Raw genomic sequence first — 27940 nt, 5'->3', positions numbered from 1 at the left:
TTTATTTATTTATTTATTTATTATTTTTTTTTTTTTTAGCAGTGATTTTTTGTTTTATTTATTTATTTATTTATTTATTTGGCTGTGTTGGGTCTTCGTTTCTGTGCGAGGGCTTTCTCCAGTTGCAGCAAGCGGGGGCCACTCTTCATCGCGGTGCACGGGCCTCTCACTATCGCGGCCTCTCTTGTTGCGGAGCACAGGCTCCAGACGCGCAGGCTCAGTAATTGTGGCTCACGGGCCCAGTTGCTCTGCGGCATGTGGGATCTTCCCAGACCAGGGCTCGAACCCGTGTCCCCTGCATTGGCAGGCAGATTCTCAACCACTGCGCCACCAGGGAAGCCCTCAAATTTATTTTTAAATAATTAGAATAGCTACATGTAGCTAGTGGCTGCTGATTTGTAGCACATTTCCTTCATCACAGAAAGTTTTATTGAATAGTGATATCTAGAGTCATTCATGCTCCCTTATTTTCAAGCCACTTGCATTAAAATCCTCCCTACTATAAATTCTTAAATGTTTCATTTGTAACAGTTCTAATCTGTCTGGGGGAATGCAACTCCCGAATCCAAATTCTACTTATGAGGTTTCATAGAGTACAGAATCTCAAAGTTTCTATTTATTTAACCTTATTTATTCAAGAAACTTTTGTACCAAAGTTTTAAATTTCATTTTTAATTACCTTTTAAGCAAAGTATTAAGGAAATAAAAAGTAACAATAATCAACTCTAGCTGGGTGCTATTTTATTAATATGCATACATAAAAAAGCATGGCCATCACAAAGAGAATAATTACACCCATGAAGTCTCATAATTAAGTTATTCATCAATTAGAAAAATGTTAAAATCTTGAAATTATTTGGAGAGAATTAAAGATGGAAGTATTTTTTACTATGCATTTTAAAAAGGCATCTCTGTGATAGTTTACCAATACTGAAAGGCTATAAGATAGAGTATTCTAATCTATATGTCATTTGCATTCATAGCATAAATACTTCAAGTAATCCAAGCTGAATGCATCTACATAGGCTTTTGTCTAAAAAAACCATCCTTTCCCTATCTGAGCACCAATAAACTGCAATGCATTGCATTATAAAAAAAATTAAGCAGATTTAAACATACATCATAGGCTAACAAATAAAATGTGAGGATGTTTGATTAGAAATATCTTCCTTTGTTCATCATCTTGCTTAAAGATGTTTGCTAAGCAAGTACCTTACCCAGGCATTCTTTTCCTCCTTCAAATATGAAAACTGAGTAGCTAATTGGGGAAAATGTGGAACTTATACACTTTAATAGTAAAAACAACAAAAATATACTTTGGTTCCTTGAAAGGCCAGTTAAGAAGGAGACAAAGACAAGTAGGATAAGAGGGAAATTAAAAGGCTGAGGGGCAGGGGGGAAGGCTGGAAGAGGGGAGGAGGGGAGAGAGAGATAAGAGAAAGGAATGAAGATAGAGTAAATGAGGGGAAAAATCTAAGAGAATTAGGGAAAGGGAGAAGTGGAGCGTGACAGGCAGTAAATTCTGGGCTTTCCTGAGCTAAGCCTATCATTTAACTGCTTTTATTATACATGCTCATTAGCTAAAGATTCCAGAGAAGTTAAAAATAAAGTGATTTTTCTTCCAAATTCTGATTTAGCTATCCATCAGTTAAACTTCTATTTATAAAACCTAAGTTGCCTTCATGAAACCTGGATTAGTTCAAGCTAATCAAAGAAATAACAATTTTTTGGGCCAGACCCAGTCCAGAAGTTTCCCGCTCACTGTGTTCCTCGATATAAATGTTTAAAACTCTAATTATGTGATTTGTCAAATCCTCAAAACACTAACCACAATCCAAAAATCATTTCCTAAGCCATGATCTTACTGAAGCCAATGCAGTCCATAGAGATGTGCATTTAATTTAATATAGAAGTTATTAAATTAAACCTAATTTAATAACTAGGTTTTGTCATTTTTGACCTTGGATGCACAAGACATGAGAGAACACCAGCACAGCAAACCTTTAAAGATGAAACAAAACAAAATCTCCCAACTTTTAAATCTGATGTTAAATTCAGAAAAAAGGAAGTAAAGAAAAGTTGAAAACTCTTTAAAAGGGGAATAAAAGGCAACTAGATCAAACAAACCAGGACAAAATGCTTAGAAGGGGGTGGGGGTGGGGTATGAAACAGCAAATTAAATTACAAATAGCAGCCCCACTGTTAGTTTCTTTTAAAAGTACTGATATTCTCTTTTAGGGAAAGTTGTGCTAAGGCAGTTAATGCTTAGGTGTGATGATTAAGGACCTTTTAGCTACTTACCAGGAAACTGACTCCAAAACTACCAACAGAGACAGTAAGATGGTGAGGATAACTACATTTGAGACCTCAAACTGAGTACATAATAGAATTACTGACAGTGTCTTTTATATACTATACCACATACATAGTTTCCCTTTAACAGTTATATATACAGCAAGACTCCTTTTTAAAGAGCATCTATTAAAGGATTAAATTTGTTAACATTTCCTAGCACCAAATAAATAATATGTATGCACTTATTTTTGGATACCAAGTCAAGGCACAATTAATGAAAATTTAAGTCAAAATGTTTTCTAAATGCTTTTTAAAATTTGGCATCTAGTATACTCAGACATTCAGTCATTCTAAAATAATTTCAAATTTAGTCTCTAACATAAAATTTTAATCCTTAATATCCCCTAGAATATAGTATTTCACATAAAGTGACATATATTATACTGTCATACATTTCTAAAGGATTCCTGCAAGTTAGTGACTTTCCCATCCAAATACCAAAAGCCCATGAATAAGCCTTATTTAAAAATTTCCCTACAAATAGAGAAAACCTTACGAGTTCATTTCCAAAAGCAATCCCTGCTCAGACTTTCTCCATTTAGGAGCAATCATTCACCTTTCCACTGGTGGTGAGAGGGGGCTGGTGTTGCCAAAGATAATCTCTGGTAGTTGCTAGGTCATGCTTTCCTGCTTAAACTCAAGACATCCATGAGGTGTCTGCTACCTGAATATCATACACCTGCAGTCATGCAAAGACTGAAAATACAGAAACGTTCCCCCCCTAGTATTTCAACCCTATTCAATTAAAAATCCTTGTAAGGATAAATTTTTTCTTACCAGGATACTAAAAAAAACCCTAATGTTTTAAGCTTGTGGTGGCTTGCTTTGCTTTGTTTTAAAAACGGCTGTTCAGGAAAAGTTTCTCTGAACAAAGAGAGTATTAGGCATTTCCAAAACAGTCACATGTTTGCTTGGTATGCAAAAATTAATTTCTGAAACAACTCAATTTTTAAATTAACTCCAGCTTTCTTAAGCTGGGTTATATTTCCTTTTTAAAAACTCTGGATTATTTTCATATATGTATATTTTTAATGATTTTGTCTGGCACAAGGAAAAGATTGCTCAACAAGTCTACTCCCTTAACATGTATTCTTTAAAAAGTGTTTTACTGTTCAATTAAAATTAGTATAAAAAACCCAACTCACTGGCAAAGTAGAAAGAAGGGCTTGTCTCCTTGTTGTATGGTAATTTGGGACATGCTGAATTTGGGAAATAGAAAGGTTAATTAGCCTTTTAAGGTGTGCATTTTCCTAATTATCTGGAAAGGTTGACATATTTAGTAATTTCTTTTTGTATTCATGCATAACTCATTTTTCTTATTTTACAAGAGATGACAAGCACTTTAAACATCACTACAAAATTAAATAAGATAGGGCTGAAGCAAAAGACACTTTTCTTCTGTATTGGGTTGTCAAGTACCACATGCTCACTTACTTAAATGAAAGGAATAAAGTTATTATCTAATAAAAAGACCAACATTGCATTCCATTGAACAACCTTGATATAAATAATGTACCAAAACAAAATAATATTTACCAAGTTTAATTTAAAAGACTAATCCAATTTTGCAAATCATTAATAGAAATGTCACCTTACACCTTATTCTGTAAGGTGTTTACTAGGCATCTGGTAACGGATCCAAAAATTCAGAAACATAGTAATATTAAACAAGGGTACGATATCATTTCTTATTAAACTGTCTACATAAAGGTGTGTGCGTGTGTGTATCTAAGTACACTTGGAAGGGTAATGCACCAAAATGTTAACCGGTGATTGTAAGGGAGATGATTAATAGGTGCATTTTAAATCTTTTTGCCTACTGTATTTTTGAATTTATCCGCATTCAACTACCAAAAATAAACCAAAAAAAGGATTCTGGATTGAACTCTTCCTGAGTAGAGAAAATTTCATTATTACTGTTTCTAAAAGGGAAAACAAAGTTAGATGAATGAAACAAAATGAGATGAATTATAAGACTAGATGTTAAGGAAACAAAGAGTAACTTATTAGGAGGAAGAGGGCAGAGGCAATGATGAAAGTGAAGTTAAAGTTAAGGTCAAAGAGATGAAGTTTGTGATCAAAGTCCTTCCTAAGATATCTAGAAAGAGTACAAGGTCAACAATTCTTAGAATGTATCTCCTAATAATTTAAATGTTCAGTGATCTGTTAGCATATTTATATTAAATACACCAAAAAATTTAAAAACAATAACCAGGCTTTCATTTTGTAGTCATTTCTATTCGCAAAGGCTTTTGCTATGACCATAACAATTAATGAATGACAAAAAGGTGACATACAATTGTCATTAACATCTGGGTGCATATTCTTTTGTTTGCATTAAAAGTTTAAAAAAACCTAGATAGGATGTAGCTTAAGAATAAATATAATTCATACTCAAAATATTTGGTTCCTTTCAGAATATAAAATATAAACTGTTCAAGGGAAATGAATATAAAATTAGCATTTCTATGCAAGTTTTGTCTTATAGTTTAAAATAACGTATTTAAAATTTGTCTATATTTGGCATAATTGGATTTGGAAGATCTAAAATAACTGAAATAAATTATTGAAGAATTAATGAACTTGCTACAGCAGATTAAATTATGGCTTATTGTGGTAAGGAACAAACCAATTCATTTCCCAGTGTTCTCTTTAGGGTATGAAGTATCCAAAACAGAACCAGCAACAATCATAGCAAATCTACAGCTTTGCCCCTAGCTGCCCTCATCAACACCCATCAATGAAATATAATGCAATCTGTGTAAACTGCAGGAGAGTAATTCAGATTTGGTTGAGCAACTTTCTCCTGGTATCAAAGAACTAGCTTTGATGACTAATTCATTCCAGATTTCACTGGACATTAGGTCTAGTATTTTGTTTCTTTGCAATATTTACTATTTACCCACACTTGAATGGACTTCAGGGTCCAAGACCAACTGCTTTTCAAATGGAAATATTCTGGGAAGGTAGTTATAAAAACCATTAGTGCCTCAAATACAGTATTTACTGTACTGGCTGTTTCAAACCAATGAACATCCAATCAAAAGACAAAGTCAGATGTTGGTAGTGAGTGAATATACATTGAGGAGAAAGATTCTGCTTGACATCACAGTATTACTATAATGTCTCAAAGGTGTGGGCACACAAATAGCTATTCTCTAAAAGCAATGGAAATTTTAACTCAAGTTTCAGATCTTATTCCAAGGGGAGTATCCCAGAAAATGGGAAGAAAGAAATGTTTTTTCCACTTGTTACGTCAAGATGTATTCAGAAATGTATAATATGTATAATAAACAATCTTAATAAACTGTGTCACCTGAGACTTTAGCAAACTGGAAAATTATTGAAATGTATACAAATTGCATAAAAGTTGGTGTGATAAATCAGTGGTGCCTTTTCACACATACTTAGTCCTGGTTAAGACAACTAAAGACAAGCCAATGATAGGAGATCACAACCAAAATCATAAGCCAAATCAGTATGTCAATCTTTCAATTAAATTATAGATGGGCTTCTTGAAAGAAATGTTTTTCAAAATGGAGCAATCACATCATTTTAATTTAAAGAGCATAATCAACAAGAGAAAATTTTAAGTGTGGAAAATTAAGATCTGACAAGTATTTTATTAAAAAAAAAAAGCCTTTAATCATGTAACATTCCTATCATTTGTGAACCAGTGGTAAAGGAGCATGCCTCCAGAAAGAAAACATTAGCAGTGGGTTCCAGGTGAGAAGAATGATTGTTGCTGCCTGAGTCCTATTCCTATAAACCTACAAAATGTTATAAACTGTTATCTAAAGTTAAAAAAAAATGAAAGCCTTTATATTTTTATTAGTCACTCAAAAAGTTTAAAGAGGTTTAAAAAATGAAATGTCCATGTAGTTACATGTAATATTAATTTCATTTTCAAAGTGGTTCACTTTTCAATTGTATGAATAAACTTAAATTTCTCTCCCTCTCCAAAAAACTGAAATGCCAATGGGAAAACCTAAATGACAGTACAGGAGTCCTCAGAAAAGTTCAAAACAAAATTTAGATCTTAATAAAACTGGTACTAATTAAAGGTGCATTTTGAAAAATATAATATGGGACGACCCATTAATTCTATATTACAAAATATAAGCGGAAATCTTATTTTAAATTCTAACACTGAAAACAATATTATTACTTTAGATAGTTGCAAAGTTGACTTGCACAAAGTTCTCCGGCCACAAAACTAAGATGGTAATTTTAGCTTATTACTCATATATATCGTTTAATTTTATATAGAATACCTTTCATTTTATCACTGTATACTCATTTAAAGTATGAATCTGTCAAAAGCAGATCTAATATTACACAATTCCGACCACTTGAAATAAAGCATGATGCAGACATTGTAACAAATAGCAATAAAATATGCAATGTCAGTGACCCCCAGGGTAAGGAGTGCAGCAGAATGTTTTCTTGCTTTCATTACGGTAAAACTTTCTTGCATGCCTTAGGAAGGGTATACCAAATGATGTTACTGATGAGGAAGAGGAGAAAGATACCTTTCTCCACAAAAGATGCTTTTACACACATTATTACATTTTAGTTAAAGAGAGACAATGGAACAGAGAGAAATTTCAAAGTAGAAATGATTTGCCAAGACTTATAGAGCAGGTCGGAGAGAGAAATGGATTCATCTTTTCTTTAGATTCTTGACCCTCAATGTCATAAAAGGCAGAGTTATTCTTAAACAGAGCATCTTTTCAGAGCTTAAAAACACAGTAAGAATAGTCACACACATTGAAAAAGACAAACAAAGTGCTTCCTACCATACATCGCATGCGTCTGCTCATGAGCCCCGTACTGAGCTGCTGAAGAAGATACTAAACCAGGCTGGGCATGTGTTGGCGGTGCCATCATTCTAGCATTGCCCTGTATTACAGGACTATAGACGTGAGGATGCTGTGTTCAAACAAAACATAAAGAGAAAAACATTAAAGTACCAGACATAGTCAAGTAGATTTTAGTTATGTCTTAACTCCATGGTTTCCAGGTTTCCAGAAACAACGCCTAAAATTCTAAATCCTTTCTTGGCTAGAAAGGATTTAGCCTTTGAAACACTTACATTGATCAGCAACTTTCTATTAGGTTAAAAATTACCCCCAAATCCTTAGCTGCCTACCCCACTGATAACGCATAGCACAAAATATAAAGGAAAAACCCCTTTACCATACTAAAAGTTACTTCAATGGAACAACAATTAAGAGTTATTAGGTCATTATGTGAAGGAAAAAAAACTATCTTGTTTAAGGCACTGTTTTGGGGGGTTTTCTATCATTCACAAGAAACCTAATAATAACTCTGTTAACAAATGGAAACTCTAAAATGCCCATTTAGGTAACATAAGCAAGCCATTCTTTTAGGGGGCATGTGATAAAATCATGTCTATGAAGTACAAAAGCAGATCAATGGTTTTAATTGTATGAATGCTTTTTATGTCAAACTATATCATGAAGTAAAACAAACCACAACTTAAAAAAAAAAAAAAAAAAAAGGAGACAATAAAAATCACCTTCAACCTCAAAAAAAAAAAAAAAGAGTTATTAGGTCATATCAGACTTACCTGAGACTGATAATGTGGCACATGCTGAACAAGAGGCTGATTCGGAAACTGCTGAGGACTATAGGCAACATATTGTGTGGAATAAGCTGGTGGGGTGGCCACAATTGGTGGGCCTGCTGCTGAGGCTGGGTGCATCATGGTACTCTGATGATGTTGGTCTTGCCGTTGTTGGGGCATATTTGGTACTGCAGGAAAAAACGACGTAATATTAGAACACAGCAGCTCCTTATTAGCATAAAATACACGAACATGGTCCATAAGGCTCTGCATGATTGGGTCAAAGCCTACCTCTCCGATGCCATGTTTTACCACACCCATCCCCCTTCAGCCACTATGGGCTGTTTTCCTATCATATATGCTATTCCTCAGACTCAAACCCCAATCCCCTACTGCCAGGTTGGAAAATTTTTACTTGTCCATCAAGTGTCAGCTTGAAAGCAACATTCTCAGAGAGATACTCTGTGATGACCCCCAGACTTCATCAACTCCCTGTAATTACAAGACTCTTACAGCACTACGAAACAACATTTCCCTCATACTTCTCATATAATCCCTGTTTGAGACACTGAATTATGCCATTGCTAGAGAAGGGCACTGGATTTTATTCAAAGAAAAACAAAAGTACAACAAAAAAGGCAAAACAGAACCAACACTTATCTTAACTCCATCTTTCTAAATTTCCTACCACTGAACTCTTGCCTTCTCAAACATAGCATCACACACTACCATGTAGCGCTTTTAAAAAATTGTAATAGCTCTTTTAAAACATTACTTTTTGTCTTTTATTATTCCACACAAATTTCTGCCTATAATCCGCTCCATTAAAGCTCTAGTTAACAATTTAGCTCAACTGTCATCTCCTCTGTATCATCTTTCCCAGTCCCCCACAAAAGAGCTAGCTGCATGCTCTGTGTACCTTTTCCTCACATGTTTATTACAGCACTGACGCTTGTCTGTGATGGGTTTATGGTGCTATGTTAACCAAGCCACTTGAGGGAAGAAGCTGTGAACCACTGCTTACAGCAAGACACAAAGAATGTGTAACTTCATATGTTCACAAAATCATCAAAACTGACTACACAGGTAACTGATAATGTAGAGACAGAATCTGTCTTTTTTAAAAAATATTTGAAATTTTTTGCTAAAAATTTAATGACTGTTGCTGATACTTAGGAGAGCTAGTTATACACTGTGTTGTCTAGTCATAAAAGCAAACTTGAAAACAGAGAAAACCAATTAGGTAATATTGTTCTGAATTTAATCTTGAGATTCCCACATATTGAAAAAGCACACCCTTCTCGTAAAGAAAAGCCACCCCAAACTCAAATATCATTTTTATCACATGAAAGTTTGTCTAATTAAGCTAAATAAGCTTAACTTACTCACTATCACTATTTCTTTTCATACTTTACAACCCTCACATATTAAAATTTTTTTTCAAAAAGCCATTCAAGTTTACTGATTTTTAAAAATAAAAAATTCTAGTTATAAAAACAATGCTTGGGACTTCCCTGGGGGCTCAGTAGTTAAGAATCCGCCTGCCAATGCAGGGGACACAGGTTCGAGCCCTGGTCCAGGAAGATTCCCACATGCCGCGGAGCAACTAAGCCTGTGTGCCACAACTACTGAGCCCGTGCTCTAGGGCCCGCGAGCCGCAACTACTGCAGCTACTGAAGCCTGCACACCTAGAGCCCATGCTCCACAACAAGAGAAGCCACCACAATGAGAAGCCTGCGCGCAGCAACGAAGACACAACACAGCCAAAAACTAAAAATTAAAAAAGAAAACGAAAAACAAAACAAAAAAAACAATGCTTGAACAAAATCTTAAAAGATAAAGTATACAGAGATATACCTGGTTTTATGGTTGTATTACCCCTCACCCACCCAAACTGAATCTACCTTAATCTTAAACCACAGTTTAGACTGGCCATACTTCAGCCATTTCATTATGTCAATGGTTTTCAACTGGGAGCAATTTTGCCTTTCAAGGGTCATTTGGCAACATCTGGAGACATTTTTGGTTGTCACAATTAGAGAAGGGGAGGATACTACTAGCATCTAATGGGTAGAGGCCAGAGATGCTAATAAACATCCTATAATGCACAGACCCCACCCCAGTCTAACCCCACACACAAAGAATATCTGTCCCAAAATGTTCCTGACTTCAGCATATCTTCAAATACAACTCAATTTTTCTCACAGGACGCAAAAATGATAACACTGCATTACGCACCAAGAAGACAAAGAGGTGGTTTTGTGCAAAAAGGCACTACTATCATGAAGGAAAGATATGCCTTATATGATCTATGACTGCATTTCAGAAGCAAGTCCTTAATTTTCCCTGTTATTTGAAGAGTAAAGCAGCAGGATATAAGATTAACAAACATAAAGATGGCAAATAGCCTTCATATACATAGAAGATGCAATGGAAAAGATGAACCCACTTTACATTAACAATAAAAAAAGAAAATACCTAAGGCAAAAACTGAAGAAACACATAAAACCTTTAAGAGAAACTTAAAAATACTACTGAAGGGGCTTCCTTGGTGGCACAGTGGTTAAGAATCCACTTGCCAATGCAGGGAACATGGGTTCAAGCCCTGGTCCGGGAAGATCCCACATGCCGTGGAGCAACTAAGCCCGTGCGCCACAACTACTGAGCCCACGTGCCACAACTACTGAAGCCCATGTGCCTAGAGTCTGTGCTCCACAGCAAGAGAAGCCACGACAATGAGAAGCCTGTGCACGGCAATGAAGACCCAACACAGCCAAAAATAAAAACAAATAAATAAAAAAAGAAACAAACAAACAAACAAAACAACTACTGAAGGTAGAGAAGCAGATTTAAACAAGCAGAAAGGCATCATTTGTTCGTGGATAGGAAGACAATATAAAGATAGCAATTCTCCTCTAAGTTAATTTCTAAATTATATATTTATAAACTTAATGTGGTTCTAATGAAAACGCCAATTGGCAAACTGAATATTAAAACCCAGGAGTTCATACTAATAGAACAACAACAACAACAACAACAACAAACCCTCACTGGTCAACCTTTAGGGACAATAGGAAACCAACTCATTATTTTGAGAACTGCCTTGAAATGATGGGCAGTTTAGCTGCCTTTCTTTCACAAACTGTACCTCACGGTAACCAAATAGTTCGACAAGGTAAAGTTTTTCTTTATAGAAATAGTCCAGCTAATAATTGAAAAAGAGATGACAGAATGAGAATGCCATTTTGCAATCCTTAATAAAATAATGAATCTAGCGCTAGACAGTGATTGTCAGTGCTGCTAAAACAGAGAAGAGCTGGTATGAAAAGTTATCCTGGATAGATAAGGCAGCCAAGTTACTCCTACTATCCAGAAAAAAAAAAAAAAAAGACAGAGGTAAGACACTGACTCCTAATAAAAGTACACACATCATCTATGAAATAATCCAGGTTAAGTTTTTTTTTTTTTAATTTATTTTAAAGATTTATTTTTTATTGATTAATTGATTGATTGATTGCTATGTTGGGTCTTCGTTTCTGTGCTAGGGCTTTCTCTAGTTGTGGCAAGCGGGGGCCACTCTTCATCACGGTGCGCGGGCCTCTCACTATCGTGGCCTCTCTTGTTGCGGAGCACAGGCTCCAGACACGCAGGCTCAGTAATTGTGGCTCACGGGCCCAGCCGCTCCGCGGCATGTGGGATCTTCCCAGACCAGGGCTCGAACCCGTGTCCCCTGCATTAGCAGGCAGATTCTCAACCACTGCGCCACCAGGGAAGCCCCCAGGTTAAGTTTTAAAAAATACAAACTAATCTTTCTTATCTACAATCAGTTCACAAGGATTACAGGGGACAGAGGAACACTTTAAACAATATCACAGGGACACAATCCATTAAATTCAGATGGTGGGAAAGAATATAGGACAAAACAAATTAGATTTAAATAAGATAGAAAGGGAAAAAACTAAGGAGAAACCTATAAGAGAGAGTAACCAATCAAATGAAAAGTGCGGATTCTGGATTGTGGCTCAACAAGCCAACTATTAAGAAAAATTCATAAGACAGTAAGAAAAACTTGTGCTCTACACATCTGATAGGAAGAAATAACTGCTAATTTTTTTAGGTGTGAAAAATGGTATCTTAACTATGGTTTAAAAAAAGAAAGAGTCCACAACTCTGTGAGGGTATGAATGAACAAAACCCATCTTTAAAACTGCCGTAATAAAAATTTACCACAACATAAAACAATTTTTAAAAAATGACTTAAACATGATAAACAAATGCAATTTGTAAATCTCATTCGGATCCTAACTGGAACTAATTAACTGTAAAAAAATATATTTTTAAAAAATAGCCACAGAAATTTGAGAATATAAGGGAATTACTGTTAAGTCTTTTTGGTGTGATAACGGTATTGTAATGTTTTATGTTTGTTTTTATAAGACCCCTTATCTTTAAGAATTTTAAAATAAAGTATTTACAAATAAAATGGTGTATCCGGGATATGCTTCAAAACAATCTGACAGGAGAGAGGTCCTGTAGATGAAACAAAATTGGCCATGAGTTTCTTTCTTTCTTTTTTTTAAATAAATTTATTTATTTATTTTCTTTTTGGCTGCATTGGGTCTTCGTTGCTGCGCGCGGGCTTTCTCTGGTTGCAGCGAGGGGGGGCTACTCTTCGTTGCAGTGGGCAGGCTTCTCACTGCGGTGGCTTCTCTTATTGCGGAGCACGGGCTCTAGGCTCAGGGGCTTCAGTAGTTGCAGCACACAGGCTCAGTAGCTGTGGTTCGTGGGCTCTAGAGCGCAGGCTCAGTAGTTGTGGCACACAGGCTTAGTTGCTCCGCGGCATGTGGGATCTTCCCGGACCAGGGCTCGAACCCGTGTCCCCTGCATTGGCAGGCGGATTCTTAACCACTGCGCCACCAGGGAAGTCCTGGCCATGAGTTTCTAACTATTAAAGCTGACCGATGAGTACTTTTACACTACTGTACTAGTCTAACTGCTTATTTGTATATGTTTGAAATTTTCAGGAATAAAAACATTCTTAAAAGCCAACTGATTTTTTTTTAGTAGTCAACCTGAATATCAAGTTCATATGGAAAAATAAACAAGAAAGAAAAAAGTCAAGAAAACCTGAGGGGGGAAAAAAATCAATGTTGTGAGTGGATGGATGGGAAAGTAGTCTTAACAGATAGATAGTTTAACAGAATGGAAGAGAAAATCCAGATATAGATTTAACTACACATGGACACTTAATATATGATGAAAATGGCATTTCATATCAGTCTATTCTCTGATCATAATGGAATGAAAAATAAAAAACGGAAATACCCAAATATTTGGAAATTAAACACACACTACTACCACAACATAATAAAGGCCATATATGACAAACCCACAGCCAACATCGTTCTCAATGGTGAAAAACTGAAACCATTTCCAGTAAGATCAGGAACAAGACAAGGTTGCCACTGTTACTCAACATAGTTTTGGAAGTTTTAGCCACAGCAATCAGAGAAGAAAAAGAAATAAAAAGAATCCAAACCAGAAAAGGAGAAGTAAAACTGTCACTGTTTGCAGATGACATGATACTATACATAGAGAATCCTAAAGATGCTACCAGAAAACTACCAGAGCTAATCAATGAATCTGGTAAAGTAGCAGGATACAAAATTAATGCACAGAAATCTCTTGCATTCCTATACACTAATGACAAAAAATCTGAACGAGAAATTAAGGAAACAATTCCATTTAGCACTGCAACAAAAAGAATAAAATACCTAGGAATAAACATTCCTAAGGAGACAAAAGACCTGTACTCAGAAAACTATAAGACACTGATGAAAGAAATCAAAGATGACACAGACAGATGGAGAGATATACCATGTTCTTGGATTGGAAGAATCAATATTGTGAAAATGACAATACTACCCAAAGCAATCTACAAATTCAATGCAATCCCTATCAAATTACCAGTGGCATTTTTTTTAGAACTAGAACAAAAAATCTTAAAATTTATATGGAGACACAAAAGATCCCAAATAGCCAAAGCAGTCTTTTTTTTTTTTGGTTCATCCCATTTTATTTCAACAAACGTTTGTTTAAGACTTATCCTATGCCTGACTTTGGGGTTGCACAGAAAACCAAGTCACCATCCCTGTCCTCAAGGAACTCACAGTCCGTGGTAGAGAAAGAGAGATAAATAAAGTAAGTTAAAGTGAGTTTGAAACAACCTACCACAAGGAACACAGAGGTTACTATGGAAGCAAAAGGTGGGAGCACTAAGTCTACCAGGGTAAGATGGGAGATCTTTCTAGGGATAGCAATGATAGAACCAAATTTTAAAGAGGTAAAATTCTTGAAACATTTATTCATTCACTCAACAAATATTACATTTCCGAAGGGCGAGGCACATAAGTACTCCAGTGAGTAGGTGGATAGGACCTGAGAGCAATTGTTGGTGGATGGAGAAATGTCAGGAAGAGGAAAGACCATGGAGAGAGGCATGGAGAGCTGAGAGGAGGGGCATCCAAGGAACTGGCCAAAGCAGTCTTGAGGGAAAAAAACGGAGCTGGTGGAATCAGACTCCCTGACTTCAGACTATACTACAAAGGTACAGTAATCAAGACAATATGGTACTGGCACAAAAACAGAAATATAGACCAATGGAACGGGATAGAATGCCCAGAGATAAACCCATGCACATATGGTCACCTTATCTTTGATAAAGGAGGCAAGAATATACAATGGAGAAAAGACAGCCTCTTCAATAAGTGGTGCTGGGAAAACTGGACAGCTACATGTAAAAGAATGAAATTAGAACACTCCCTAACACCATACACAAAAATAAACTCAAACTGGATTAAAGACCTAAATGTAAGGCCAAACACTATAAAACTCTTAGAGGAAAACATAGGCAGAACACTCTATGACATAAATCATAGCAAGATCCTTTTTGACCCACCTCCTAGAGAAATGGAAATAAAAACAACAACAAAAAAAAAACAAATGGGACATAATGAAACTTCAAAGCTTTTGCACAGCAAAGGAAACCATAAACAAGACAAAAAGACAACCCTCAGAATGGGAGAAAATATTTGCAAAAGAAGCAACTGACAAAGGATTAATCTCCAAAATATACAAACAGCTCATGCAGCTCAATATCAAAAAGACAAACAACCCAATCCAAACATGGGCAGAAGACATTTCTCCAAAGAAGATACACAGATTTCCAACAAACATGTGAAAGGATGCTCAACATCACTAATCATTAGAGAAATGCAAATCAAAACTACAATGAGGTATCACCAGTCAGAATGGCCATCATCAAAAAATCTACAAACAATAAATGCTGGAGAGGGTGTGGAGAAAAGGGAACCCTCTTGCACTGTTGATGGGCATGTAAATTGATACAGCCACTATGGAGAACAGTATGGAGGTTCCTTAAAAAACTAAAAATAGAACTACCATGTGACCCAGCAATCCCACTACTGGGCATATACCCTGAGAAAACCATAATTCAAAAAGAGTCATGTACCACAATGTTCACTGCAGCACTATTTACAATAGCCAGGACATGGAAGCAACCTAAGTGTCCATCAACAGATGAATGGATAAAGATGTGGCACATATATACAATGTAATATTACTCAGCCATAAAAAGAAATGAAACTGAGTTATCTGTAGTGAGGTGGATGGACCTAGAGTCTGTCATACAGAGTGAAGTCAGACAGAAAGAGAAAAACAAATACCATATGCTATCACATATATATGGAATCGAACAAAAAAAAGGTTCTGATGAAACTAAGGGCAGGACAGTAATAAAGACACAAACGTAGAGAGTGGACTTAAGGACACGGGGAGGGGGAAGGGTAAGCTGGGATGAAGTGAGAGAGTGGCACTGACATATATACACTACCAAATGTAAAATAGCTAGCTAGTGGAAAGCAGCCGCGTAGCACAGGGAGATCAGCTCGGTGCTTTGTGACCACCTAGAAGGGTGGGATAGGGAGGGTGGGAGGGAGACGCAAGAGGGAGGGGATATGGGGATATATGTATACATATAGCTGATTCACTTTGTTATACAGCAGCAACTAACAGAACAATGTAAAGCAATTATACTCCAATAAAGATGTTAAAAAATAAAACAAAACAAAACACTATTAAATAACCCACTGGTCAAAGAAGAAATCATAAGACAGAGAATATTTTGAATGAAATATGAAAATAAAACACATCAAGTTTTAGCGATGTAGCTAAAGCAATGATTAGACATGTATAGCTTTAAATGCTTCTATTCTAATAAAGAAAGTTTAAAAATCAATGATCTAAGCAACTGCCTTAAGAAACTAGAAAAGGAACAGAAAATTAAATCCAAAGAAAACAAAGAAAGGAAATGATAAAGAGAAAAATCAATGAAAGTATTGGGTTGGCCAAAAAGTTTCTTTGGTTTTGTTCTGTACAATGGCTCTAGTAGCACTTAGCTGCCTATAACTTCACTCGAAACAATTTTGTTAGATTGTATTGTGGCAGCTGTCACATCAGCATGCATTTTTAAAACAACTTATCAAAATTGGTGAATTTTTGTGTAGTCATTTTAATATTGAAGATGGAAGAAAAAAAGCAACATTTTCAGCATACTATGCTTTATTACTTCAAGAAAGGTAAAAACGCAACTGAAATGCAAAAAAAGATTTGTGTAGTGTACGGAGAAGGTGCTATGACTGATTGAACGTGTCAAAAGTGATTTGCGAAGTTTTGTGCTGGAGATTTCTTGCTGGATGATGCTCCACGGTCGGGTAGACCAGTTGAGGTTGATAGCGATCAAATCAAGACATTAATTGAGAACAATCAACATTCTACCATGTGGGAGATAGCCGATACACTCAAAATGTCCAAATCAAGTGATGAAAATCATTTGCACCAGCTTGGTTATGTGAATCGCTTTAATGCTTGGGTTTCATATAGGTTAGGCGAAAAAAACCTCCTTGACTGTATTTCCACATGCGATTCTCTACTTGAACGTAATGAAAACGTTCTGCTTTTAAAACAAATTGTGATGGGCAATGAAAAGTAGATACTGTACAATAATGTGGAATGGAAGAGATCGTTGGGCAAACAAAATGAACCACCACCAACTACACCAAAGGCCAGTCTTCATCCAAAGAAGGTGATGTTGTGTAAAGGGTGGGATTGGAAGGGAGTCCTCTATTATGAGCTCCTTCTGGAAAACTAAACGATTAATTCCAACAAGTACTACTCTCAATTAGACCAACTGAAAGCAGCACTCGACAAAAAGCGTCTGGAATTAGTCAACAGAAAAAGCGTAATCTTCCATCTGGATAACGCAAGACCACATGTTTCTTTGATGACCAGGCAAAAATTGTTTCAGCTTGGCTGGGAAGTTCTGATTTATCTGTTGTATTCATCAGACACTGCACCTTCGGACTTCCATTTATTTCGGTCTTTACAAAGTTCTCTTAATGGAAAAAAAATTCAATTCCCTCAAAGACTGTAAAAGGCACCTGGTACAGTTCTTTGCTCAAAAAGGTAAAAAGTTTTGGGAAGTTGGAATTATGAAGTTGCCTGAAAAATGGCAGAAGGCAGTGGAACAAAATGGTGAATATGTTGTTCAAATAAAGTTCTTGGTGAAAATGAAAAATGTGTCTTTTTTTAAAATAAATAAATTTATTTATTTTATTTTATTTATTTTTGGCTGTGTTGGGTCCTAGTTGCTGCGTGCTGGCTTTCTCTAGTTGCAGTGAGCGGGGGCTACTCTCTGTTGTGGTGCGTGGGCTTCTCATTGTGGTGGCTTCTCTTGTTGCGGAGCACGGGCTCTAGAGCGCAGGCTCAGTAGTTGTGGCGCATGGGCCTAGTTGCTCCACGGTATGTGGGATCTTCCTGGACCAGGGATCTAACCCCTGTCCCCTGCACAGGCAGATTCTCAACCACTGGGCCACCAGGGAATTCCCTGTGTCTTATTTTTACTTAAAAACCGAAGGAACTTTTTTGGCCAAGCCAATAGAAGCTGGCCTTTGAAAAGGTCAATAAGTCTCTAACAAGACTGATCAATAAAAAAGGGGGAAAAGACATAAATTATCAATACCAGAAGTGAAAGACAGAGCATCACTACAGATCCTAAAGACATTAAAAAGATAAAGGAATATTATGAACAACTTTATGCCATTAAATCTGGTAAATTAGATGAGATGGCCAGCATTAACTTGGTATCAAGATCCTACAAAGACATTACAAAGCAAAGCAAACTACAGACCAACATCCACCATGAACACAGACAAAAACCTCTTTAATAAAATACTATCAAGTCATATCCAGGAAAACATATAAAGATAATACACCATGACTAAGTGTATAAATGGGGTGCCAGGAATGCAAAGCTGGTTCGATATTCAAAAATCAATCGGACTTCCCTGGTGGTGCAGTGGTTAAGAATCCGCTGCCAATGCAGAGGACACGGGGCTTAAGCCCTGGTCCGGGAAGATCCCACATGCCATGGAGCAACTAAGCCCATGTGCCACAACTACTGAGCCTGCGCTCCAGAGCCTGCGAGCCACAACTACTGAGCCCGCATGCCACAACTACTGAAGCCTGCGTGCCTAGAGCCCATGCTCTGCAACATGAGAAGCCACCGCAACCAGAAGCTCATGCACCGCAATGAAGAGAAACCCCCGCTCGCTGCAACTAGAGAAAGCCTACGCGCAGCAACGAAGACCCAATGCAGCCACAAATAAATAAATGTATTAAAAAAAAAAAAAGCCACTGAGGTGTTCAATTAAAAAAAATCAATGTAATTCTTCAAAATAACACAGCAAATCAGAAAAACCATATGATCAGCATAAGAGATGCTGAAGTATTTGAGACAATTCAATAACCATTCATCACTAAAAAACAAAACAAAACAAAAAACATCCTCAGCAAGTTATGAATTGAAACCACAACTAACACTATACCAAAGGGTGAAAGATACTGTTTCACCCCTAAGATCAGGGGCATGGTAAGGAATGCATCCCTTCTATTCAGTAAGTAATGTATTAGAAGACCCAGCCAGTGCAGTACGGTAAAAAAAAGACAGATATACTGACTGGATTATGATTGTGTACATAGAAAAGTCTAAGTAAGTCTAAAAAGAAGCTATTAGAAACAATAGATGGGTTTAGCAAAGTGGCAAGACACAAGGTTGATAGTAAAAAATCTAGTGTATCACTATATACTAGGTAAACAAATGCTGAAAAATTTACAACGCCATAAAAAATATGAAATACTAAGTGATAAATTTAAGTAAACAAATGCAAAACTTATACAATGAAAACTACAAAATACTGGTGAAATTGAACACTTAAATAAATGGAGAAATACAACATGCTTGTGGATTGGAAAATTAAATATTGTTAAAGGGGGTCAAGTCCCCCACAAACTGATCTTCAGATACAGACACAGATAATTCCAAGCTGATTCTACAGTTTATTTGGAAATGTAAAGAACCTAGAATAGCTAAAACAATTTTAACAAAGACGACTAAAACTGGAGGACTTCCATGAACTGATTCTAAGATTTATTATAAAGTAACAATGATCAAAAAGCGAGTACTGGCATGAGGATACACAGATTAACACAACAAAATAGTTCAGAAATAGATCACACATATACAGACAACTGAATTCTATGAAGATGCCAAGATAATTTAACAGCAAAACAGAGGCTGGTGTTGGGAAAACTGGATATATATACATGGGGAAAAAAAAAAAAAAAACAACGAATTGCATGCCCTGCACAAAAACTAACTTCGGGTCGATCATACACCTAATTGTAAAAGCTAAAACTTGTATTAAACTTCTGGAAGAAACATAAAAATATTCACAACCTGGGGCAGGCAAAGGCTTCTTGGTTATAACAAAGCATGAATCGTAAGAGAAAAACATGATAAATGGGACTTCATCAAAATAAACAACACAGGCTCTTTGAAAATATTCATAATACCTATACCTGATAAAGGATTTGTATCCAGAATATATAAATAACGGTTACAATTAATAGTAAGAAAACAAACCAAAAGTAAATAAAGGAAAAAGATTTGAACAGACACTTTGCAAAAGAAGACAGCCAATAAACACATGAAAAGATGTTCACAATCAGTAATCATTAAAGAAATGCATATTAAAACCACAGTGAGGTAGCGTAACACACTCATCAGATGGGCTAAAATTAAAAAGACAGACAAGGGACTTCCCTGGTGGTGCAGTGGATAGGACTCCATGCTCCCAATGCAGACGGCCTGGGTTCGATCCCTGGTCAGGGAACTAGATCCCACATGCATGCCCGACTAGGAGTTCACATGCCACAACTAAGGAGCCCGCATGCCGCAACTAAGGAACTGGTGAGCCACAACTAAGGAGCCCAGCCCACAAGCTGCAACTAAGGAGCCCACCTGCCACAACTAAGACCTGGTGCAACCAGATAAATAAATAAATAAGTAAGCCAGAAAATTGTTGGCAAGGATGCAAAGCAATTGTAACTCTCATACATGGCTGATCAGTTGAAATGTAAAATGACACAATCACTTTGGAAAACAATTTACCAGTTTCTTATTAATTTAAAATTGCATTTACCATACAACTCAAAAATTCTAGTTCTAGATATTTAACCAAGAGAAATGAAAGCAAATGTTCACACAAACACCTGTACAAAAATGTTCTTAACAGTTTTATTCAGAACAGCCAGAAACAGAAAATAATCCAAATACCCATCAACTGGTAATGGGTAAACTGTGGTATAATCATAAAAATGGAATGCTCTTCAGCAATAAAAAGGAATAAATGGATATAGATGATAATATGAAATATTCTCAAATTATTATGTTGTTTAAGCCAGACGCAAAAAATACAATACACGATTCCATTTACTAAATAAAAAATATCTAGAAAAGTCAAATCTAATCTACAGTAAGAGAAAGTAGATCAGTAGTTGCCTGGAGTGGGTGGCATTGGAGTAGAGTTTTCATCAAAATATACACTTCAAAGAAAGACATTTTGTTGTATGTAAATTACAGAACAATAAAACTGGTTAAAAATTTTGGATAGCCATTTGGAACAAGATAAACTGGATTCATACCTTACACTGTGTATAAGGTAATTTCTAAATCAATCAGAAATTTAAATGTAAAAAAGAGGAAGTTATATAAATTCTAGAAAGCATATGAATTCTTTTACTACACATGAGTGGGCAAAAATCTTAAAAACCATAAACCAAAAAATCAAAAGGTAAATCACAGCAGAAAATCATAACACTTCTAGGAAAAAAACAACCACAGGAGAAAATCTTTGCAACCTTGGAGTATGCAAATATAGGAAACAAAAACACAACTATAGAAGAAAAATTGATCAAATGGACTCCAAAATGAATAAATAAGCCACAGACTACAAGAAAATGTTTGAAATACAGAAAAAGGAATTGCATTAACCCATACTCCTACAACTCAGTAAGATAACTCAATTAAAAAAAGTATAAGGAAAATCTTGATACAGTGATATATAGTAACTTCTAGGAATATGATGTCTTCAAACAAAAAAACTCATGGGTGCAGAACAGTACATATAGTGTGCTTCGTTTTGTGTATGAGGGAAGAAAAATAAATGTCGACAAGGATGTCATGACAATTTAATGAGGAAAGAACAGTCTTTTCAACCAATGGTGCTGGGATAACTGGATATCCACATGCAAAAGAATGAATGTGGACCCCATCCTCATGCTATACACAAAAATTACCTCAGAATGTATCACAACCTAAATGTTAAAGCTGAACTATAAAACTCTTCGAAGAAATCACAGTATATCTTTGTGACCTTGAGTCAGGAAATGGTTTCTTAGTATGATACCAAAAGCAAAAGCAACAACAAAAATACAAATAAATCGAAGTTCCATCAAAATTTAAAAACTTCTGTGCTGCAAAGGACACCATCAAGCAAGTAAAAAAGACAACCCATAAAATGGAGAAAATACCTGTAAATCCTGTATCTGATAAAAGATTTGTATACAGACTATATAAAGAACTCTTACAACTCAGTGATTAAGAGACAAATAACTTAATTAAAAACTAGGTCAAATATGTGAATAAACATTTCTCCAGAGAAGATATGCAAATGGTCAATGAACACATGAAAAGATGTTCAACATCATCAGTCACTAGGGAAATACAAATCAAAACCATAATGAAATACTATTTTATAAGCACTAGGATTATAACAGACAACAAGTGCTGGTGAGGATGTGGAGAAATTGGGACCCTTGTACACTACTGGTAGGAATAAAAAATGGTGCAGCCACTCTGGAAAACAGTGTGGCAGTTTCAACACTAATTCCACTCCAAGAGAAATGAAAACATAAGTCCACACAAAAACTGTACACTAATGTTCAGCATTATTTCACAATAGTCAAAAGTGGGAACAACCCAAAGAAGCATCAACTGATGAATGGATAAATAAAATGTGGTATCTATACAATGGAATATTATTCATCCATAAAAAGGAATGAAGTACTGATATATGCTCCAACATGGATGAACTTTGAAAACATTATGCTAAGTGAAAGAACCCAGTCACAAAGACTGCATTCAATATGATTTCATTCATATGAAATATCCAGAATAGGCAAATCTACAGAGAAAAGAAGGTAGATTAGCATGTCTACGGTATGAGTGTATATGCACATGGGGTGGGAGGGGAACAATTACTAAAAGGTATGAGGTTTCTTTTTGGAGTGATGAAAATGTTTTAAAATTGACTGTGGTGATGATTGGGCAACTCTGAGAATATCTTAAAACCCACTGAACTGTATACTTCAAAGGGATGAATTTTATGGCATTCGAATTACAGTTGACCCTTCAACAATAGAAGTTTGAACTGTGTGGGTCACTTATACGCAGATTTTTTTCAACAGTAAGTACTACAGCACTAAACGATACACTGTTGGTTGATCTAGAACTGTGGACATGGAGGACTAACTATAAATTATATTCAGTTTTTGACTGCACAGAGGGTCAGTGTCCCTAACCCCTGGGTTGTTCAAAGGTCAACTATATATCTAAATAGAACCATTTAAAAAAAATAGAACATATTATTTGCAAAGAAACAAATGTATACTTGCAAAAATAGACACTGCAAGGATACATAGAAAGTAACTTTAAATGATCACCTGCTGGTGATGGAAGGGATGATCCACATCTGGGATGGAAGTGATGAGGAAAGGACAAATGAAGAGACTGGGATGAAAGCAAGACTTCTCTGAATAATCTTTTTATGTAATTTCCACTTTGAAAATATATATTTCACACACAAGAAATAAAATTAATAAAAAAACTATCCTTACAAATGATAATGAACTCAATCAGGTTAACCTACCTATGTGTCAAACTGTGGACATAACTCAGTGACTATAGAAAACGGTATTTTGGAAGTAACAAGGGTAGCAACTCCTGACTCTGAAAATTGGCACTTAAAGAATTCTTAGTGAAATAGATACTAAAGAAACCTTAAATTTTATTCTGTAGTCCAGGAGTTAGACAACAAATAGTTTGGAAACATCTAATACACATTATAGGAAAATGTAAATAAGCCAGCCTCTAAGATGGCCCCCAATGACCCCACCACCTGGTATTCACACCCTTATGCAGTCCCCTCCCACATGCACCAGATTTGCTCTGCTTGATCTATACAGCAAATGACAGAAGTTAAGATACGTCACTTCCAAGGTTAGATTGTTAAACAAACTGTAGCTTCCATTTAGGTCAGTTTCTCTCTGAATACTCACTGTGGGAGAAGCCAGCTGCCATGTTATGACCAGAACTATCCTGCCAACAGCTCTGAATCTGGAAGCAGATCCACCAGCCCCAGTTCAGATAACCACTTTTCTAGCCAACATCTTGGCTGCAACTTCTTAAGAGACTCTAAGGCAGAACCACCTAGCTAAGTAGCTCCTGGATTCCTGACCCTCAGAAACTAAGTGAAATAATATATGTTTGTTGTTTTAGGCAGCTAAGCTTTGTGGTAATTTGTTCAAAGACAGATATTATTAACTCAATAGCAACGAATATATCCAATGACCAGAAAATGGTTTCTAAATACTATTTCCCAGCAAAGAGAATGAGGGTTGCTTGGAGGATTACTGATCCAGGTCTAGAGTTAGAAGATTAGCCTGAGACATCGTATTTGTAGCAGAAAGGAAGCTATTAGAGACAAATGAGTAGTACCCAAAGGACACAGGAGCCAACTTGAAGGGATTACCATCAATCCAAGATGGGACAATGGGAGCAGCAAAAAAAAAATAATTGACTGAAATACAATGAATATATAAAATTATATGAAAATCCATGTATTCATAACTTTCCTGTACAAACTATTTCAGGATACCCAAACAGCCCTCGTTAAAAAGAACAGTCCCTTACAGAATGATTCTAGCTAATAAACGGAGAAGAAATACTAGAAATTCAGAAATCGCTGTTTTCAAACTCCTAATTACAGTGATTTCCAAAGTATGGCCCTATACCAGCAGGATCACTAGGGAATTGGTTTTTTTATAAATTGCACTAGAAAAGTAAATTCTCAGGCTATGCCCCAAACCTACTGAATTAGAAATTCTGGGGATGGGGCCAAGCAATTGGTGTTTTTAACAAACTCTCTAAGTGATTCTAATGTACACTAAACTTTGAGAACCACAGCCCAATGAAAAGATGATGCTAAGTATCAATCATTAATGAATTAGATGAAAGACTAATAGAAAACTTTACGATTGGGGAGGGGAGGATCAGGCTATCACCACCTGAGCCCTTAATAAATCTTACCATAACTCAAAGTAGGACCAGATATTGTACAGCTCTCGAATGATCCAATATAGAGTACTCACAAATATCTATCAAGTATTCTTATCTCTTCCCGTAAAAAAGTTAAACCTGAATGTAAACAATGACATCACAAGAAGTAAAGAGACAAATCTAGAATACAGGACATGCTACATAATATTTGGTTTCTGTCACAAAGCAACAGCAGGGGTAAAAACAGCAGGGGAACTACAAAGACATGTAACAAATATAATAATGTGAAGATCTTGGGCTTCCCTGGTGGTGCAGTGGTTGAGAGTCTGCCTGCCAGTGCAGGGGACACGGGTTCGAGCCCTGGTCTGGGAGGATCCCACATGCCACGGAGCAGCTCGGCCTGTGAGCCATAATTGCTGAGCCTGCGCGTCTGGAGCTTGTGCTCTTTAACGAGAGGCCGCGATAGTGAGAGGCCCGCGCACCTCGATGAAGAGTGGCCCTCGCTTGCCACAGCTAGAGAAAGCCCTCGCACAGAAACGAAGACCCAACACAGCCATACATACATACATACATAAATTTTAAAAAAAAAGAATGTAAGCAGACAAGAATCTCATTAAAAAAAAATAATAATAATGTGAAGATCTTATTTTGATCCATATTCAAAACAAACGGACTGTAAAAATATATTCTTGGCTCAGTCAGGGTAATCTGATTATGATGGTTATTAGATGATAAAAAGGAATTACTGTTTATTTTTATAAAGTGTGATAACAGACTCTGGCTATCTAACAAAAATATCCATACTTTTATATATGATACACACGAAGTATGTAGAAATGAAATGGCAGGTCCTCAGAATAAGATTAACCCTATAACTAGATAACTTCAAATGATCTAAGGTAGAGTTCTTCCAATAGGTTCCAGTGTTCTAAGGAAAGATAAAGGATATACTTTTTTTTTTTTTGGCTGTGCCATACAGCTTGTGGGATCTTAGTTCCCTGACCAGGGACTGAACCTGCGCCCCCTGCATTGGAAGCGCAGAGTCTTAACCACTGGACCGCGAGGGAAGTCCCAGAAGCAACTTAAATTTAAATGTCCATCAACAGATGAATGGATAAAGAAGATGTGGTATATACGCAATGGAATATTACTCAGCCATAAAAAAGAATGAAATAATGCCATTTGCAGCAACATGGATGAACCCAGAGATTATCATACCAATAGTGAAGGAAGTCAGGCAGAGAAAGACAAATATCATACGATATCACGTATATGAGTCTAAAATATGATATAAACGAACTTATTTACAAAACAAACAGACTCACAGACACAGAAAACAAAATGGTCACCAAAGGGGAACGCGGTGGGGACACATGAGGCACCTGGGACTAGCCGATACAAACTATCATATATGAAAGAGACAGACAACACAGGGAACTACAGTCAATACCTTGCAATAAACTATAATGGAAAAGAAAAAAAGAAGTGAAATTTGCGTGATGGGGGTAATAATTGGGCACTGAGAAATGACTTTACTATATAAACCATTCAACTTTCTAGTCTCAATAAAATTATAGCAAATAATTGCTCTCAATTACCTAAATGGTAAAAGAGGGGAACCCTTTAGCATTATTCAACGTTAAGAAATTTCCTTTTAAGATAAATATGTGTTTTTTTTCTATGAAGGCTCTTCTACACAGAGAATACTAGATTATACAACACTCTCATTTTAAAGATGAGGAAACATTCCTCTAATAGCATTTTGATGGTTTCTGAAGTGAGCCATCTCTGCTCAAAAAGAAATTCTGAATTTTGGGGAAAAAAATCATATATTATATAAAACAAGAACGTCAGCAACTAGTTAATTAATGTAGCGAACCCTCTTTCCAAATTTAACATTGAAAACTTCAAAATTAAATTATTTTTTGTGAAGAGGATCCTGAAATTCACAACTGATGGGTATTTTCTCCTCCTGTTTTTGTTCATAAAAATGCATCTAAACACCTGATGTAACGTTGAGCACCAGAAGTCAATGAACAGCTTCACTGAAAGTCAAAACTGAACCACAAATATTTATTCGTTATAAATTGAGTTATTTAATTCATGCAGCATGCAGACTACAAGCAAATACAGGCAGGATTATTCTCACCTTTACCTGCTCTATATGTCTTGGCTTGATTGACAGGCATGGGCGTCATAGGTATAGGATATAAAGGCTTAAGGGAATAAAAAAAACAAAAACAAAAACTGAAGATTAGGCTCTCAAGATATTAAGAATGTATTTTACCACTCTCTCTTAGTTGCATATTGCTAGAGAGCTAGCTCTGAGGTTTCCTGATTCTTTATGAGTCATTAAAAAATAAAATCACACCCACAGCTAAAAGGACAAACCCCAAACTACAGTAAATCTAAATCATCTTTCTTACCAGAAACATTCTCAGATTTAGGTCCTTATACTAACAACACACCACACTGCAAGCTTCCACTTTTTAAATACCTCTGTTATACCATCACTGCCTCAAATCACTGCATACCTACAGAGTGCTTGGTGTCAAATACAAATAACTTAGAGAGGGTAAATGAACACCAAATTCTATGACTTACTTGCACTCCTGGGCTCACTGGGACTGGATACATCATATTTGGTGCAAAACAAACAGGTTGAGTATAAACTGGAGTTGGCTGCTGATGACCCACCATAGATGGGCTAGGTTGTGCTTGAGGACGAGGCGAAGTTGGGGTGGTAGAAGGCTTTGGCTACAAAAACAAAAATCAACTACCTTAAGGTGAAAAGTTAACCATTACTGCAATTTGAGGACTGATTCCCCCCATCTTTCTCAGTTTTACTCACTGTTGATTAGTAGTACCTCTTAATGAAAATATCTCACAGAAAATAAACTTCCACATGTTTCAAATAAAAGAAAAAAAATACTTGGTTATGTTACCAATTACCAAGTATTATTGGTTGATTACTGTTACCAATTAATCAACAATGCTATTAAAAATAGCAGTGGTGATTTTTAAGGAACTGGATACTTTTTAAAAATTAAAAAATAAACACATCATCTTACAAAGTCAGTAGAATAATAACTGTACATCTGTGAACCTGAGAGCCTCACTGGCCAACCATCTTCAAATTCTGAGTCAGAAAGATTAAAAACTTTGCCCCAGACCACATC

At 36.1% G+C, this 27940-nt stretch overlaps 1 protein-coding gene across 13 annotated transcripts in view; it reads right to left on the bottom strand.

The window, feature by feature from the left end:
• Positions 1-27940, bottom strand: part of ATXN2 (ataxin 2) — a 135871-nt gene that overhangs the window by 15529 nt on the left and 92402 nt on the right. For 10 of the 13 annotated variants that reach the window (XR_009005102.1, XR_009005103.1, XR_009005104.1 and 7 more), the window contains 5 exons: positions 27366-27518; positions 26911-26977; positions 7949-8133; positions 7155-7287; positions 3501-3554 (listed from right to left, as the gene is read on the bottom strand). Coding sequence is in view for 10 of the 13 variants with exons in the window: in XM_057527111.1 (XP_057383094.1) it covers positions 3501-3554; positions 7155-7287; positions 7949-8133; positions 26911-26977; positions 27366-27518 (592 nt within the window). In the remaining 3 variants the exon portion in view is untranslated. The remainder of the gene's footprint in view (positions 1-3500; positions 3555-7154; positions 7288-7948; positions 8134-26910; positions 26978-27365; positions 27519-27940) is intronic. The other 3 variants (XM_057527110.1, XM_057527114.1, XM_057527115.1) reach the window with 3 other exon arrangements.

This window comes from Balaenoptera acutorostrata, chromosome 13, assembly GCF_949987535.1.
Source record: "Balaenoptera acutorostrata chromosome 13, mBalAcu1.1, whole genome shotgun sequence".
NCBI lineage: Eukaryota > Metazoa > Chordata > Mammalia > Artiodactyla > Balaenopteridae > Balaenoptera > Balaenoptera acutorostrata.
This window is presented reverse-complemented; position numbering and strand designations above follow the sequence as displayed.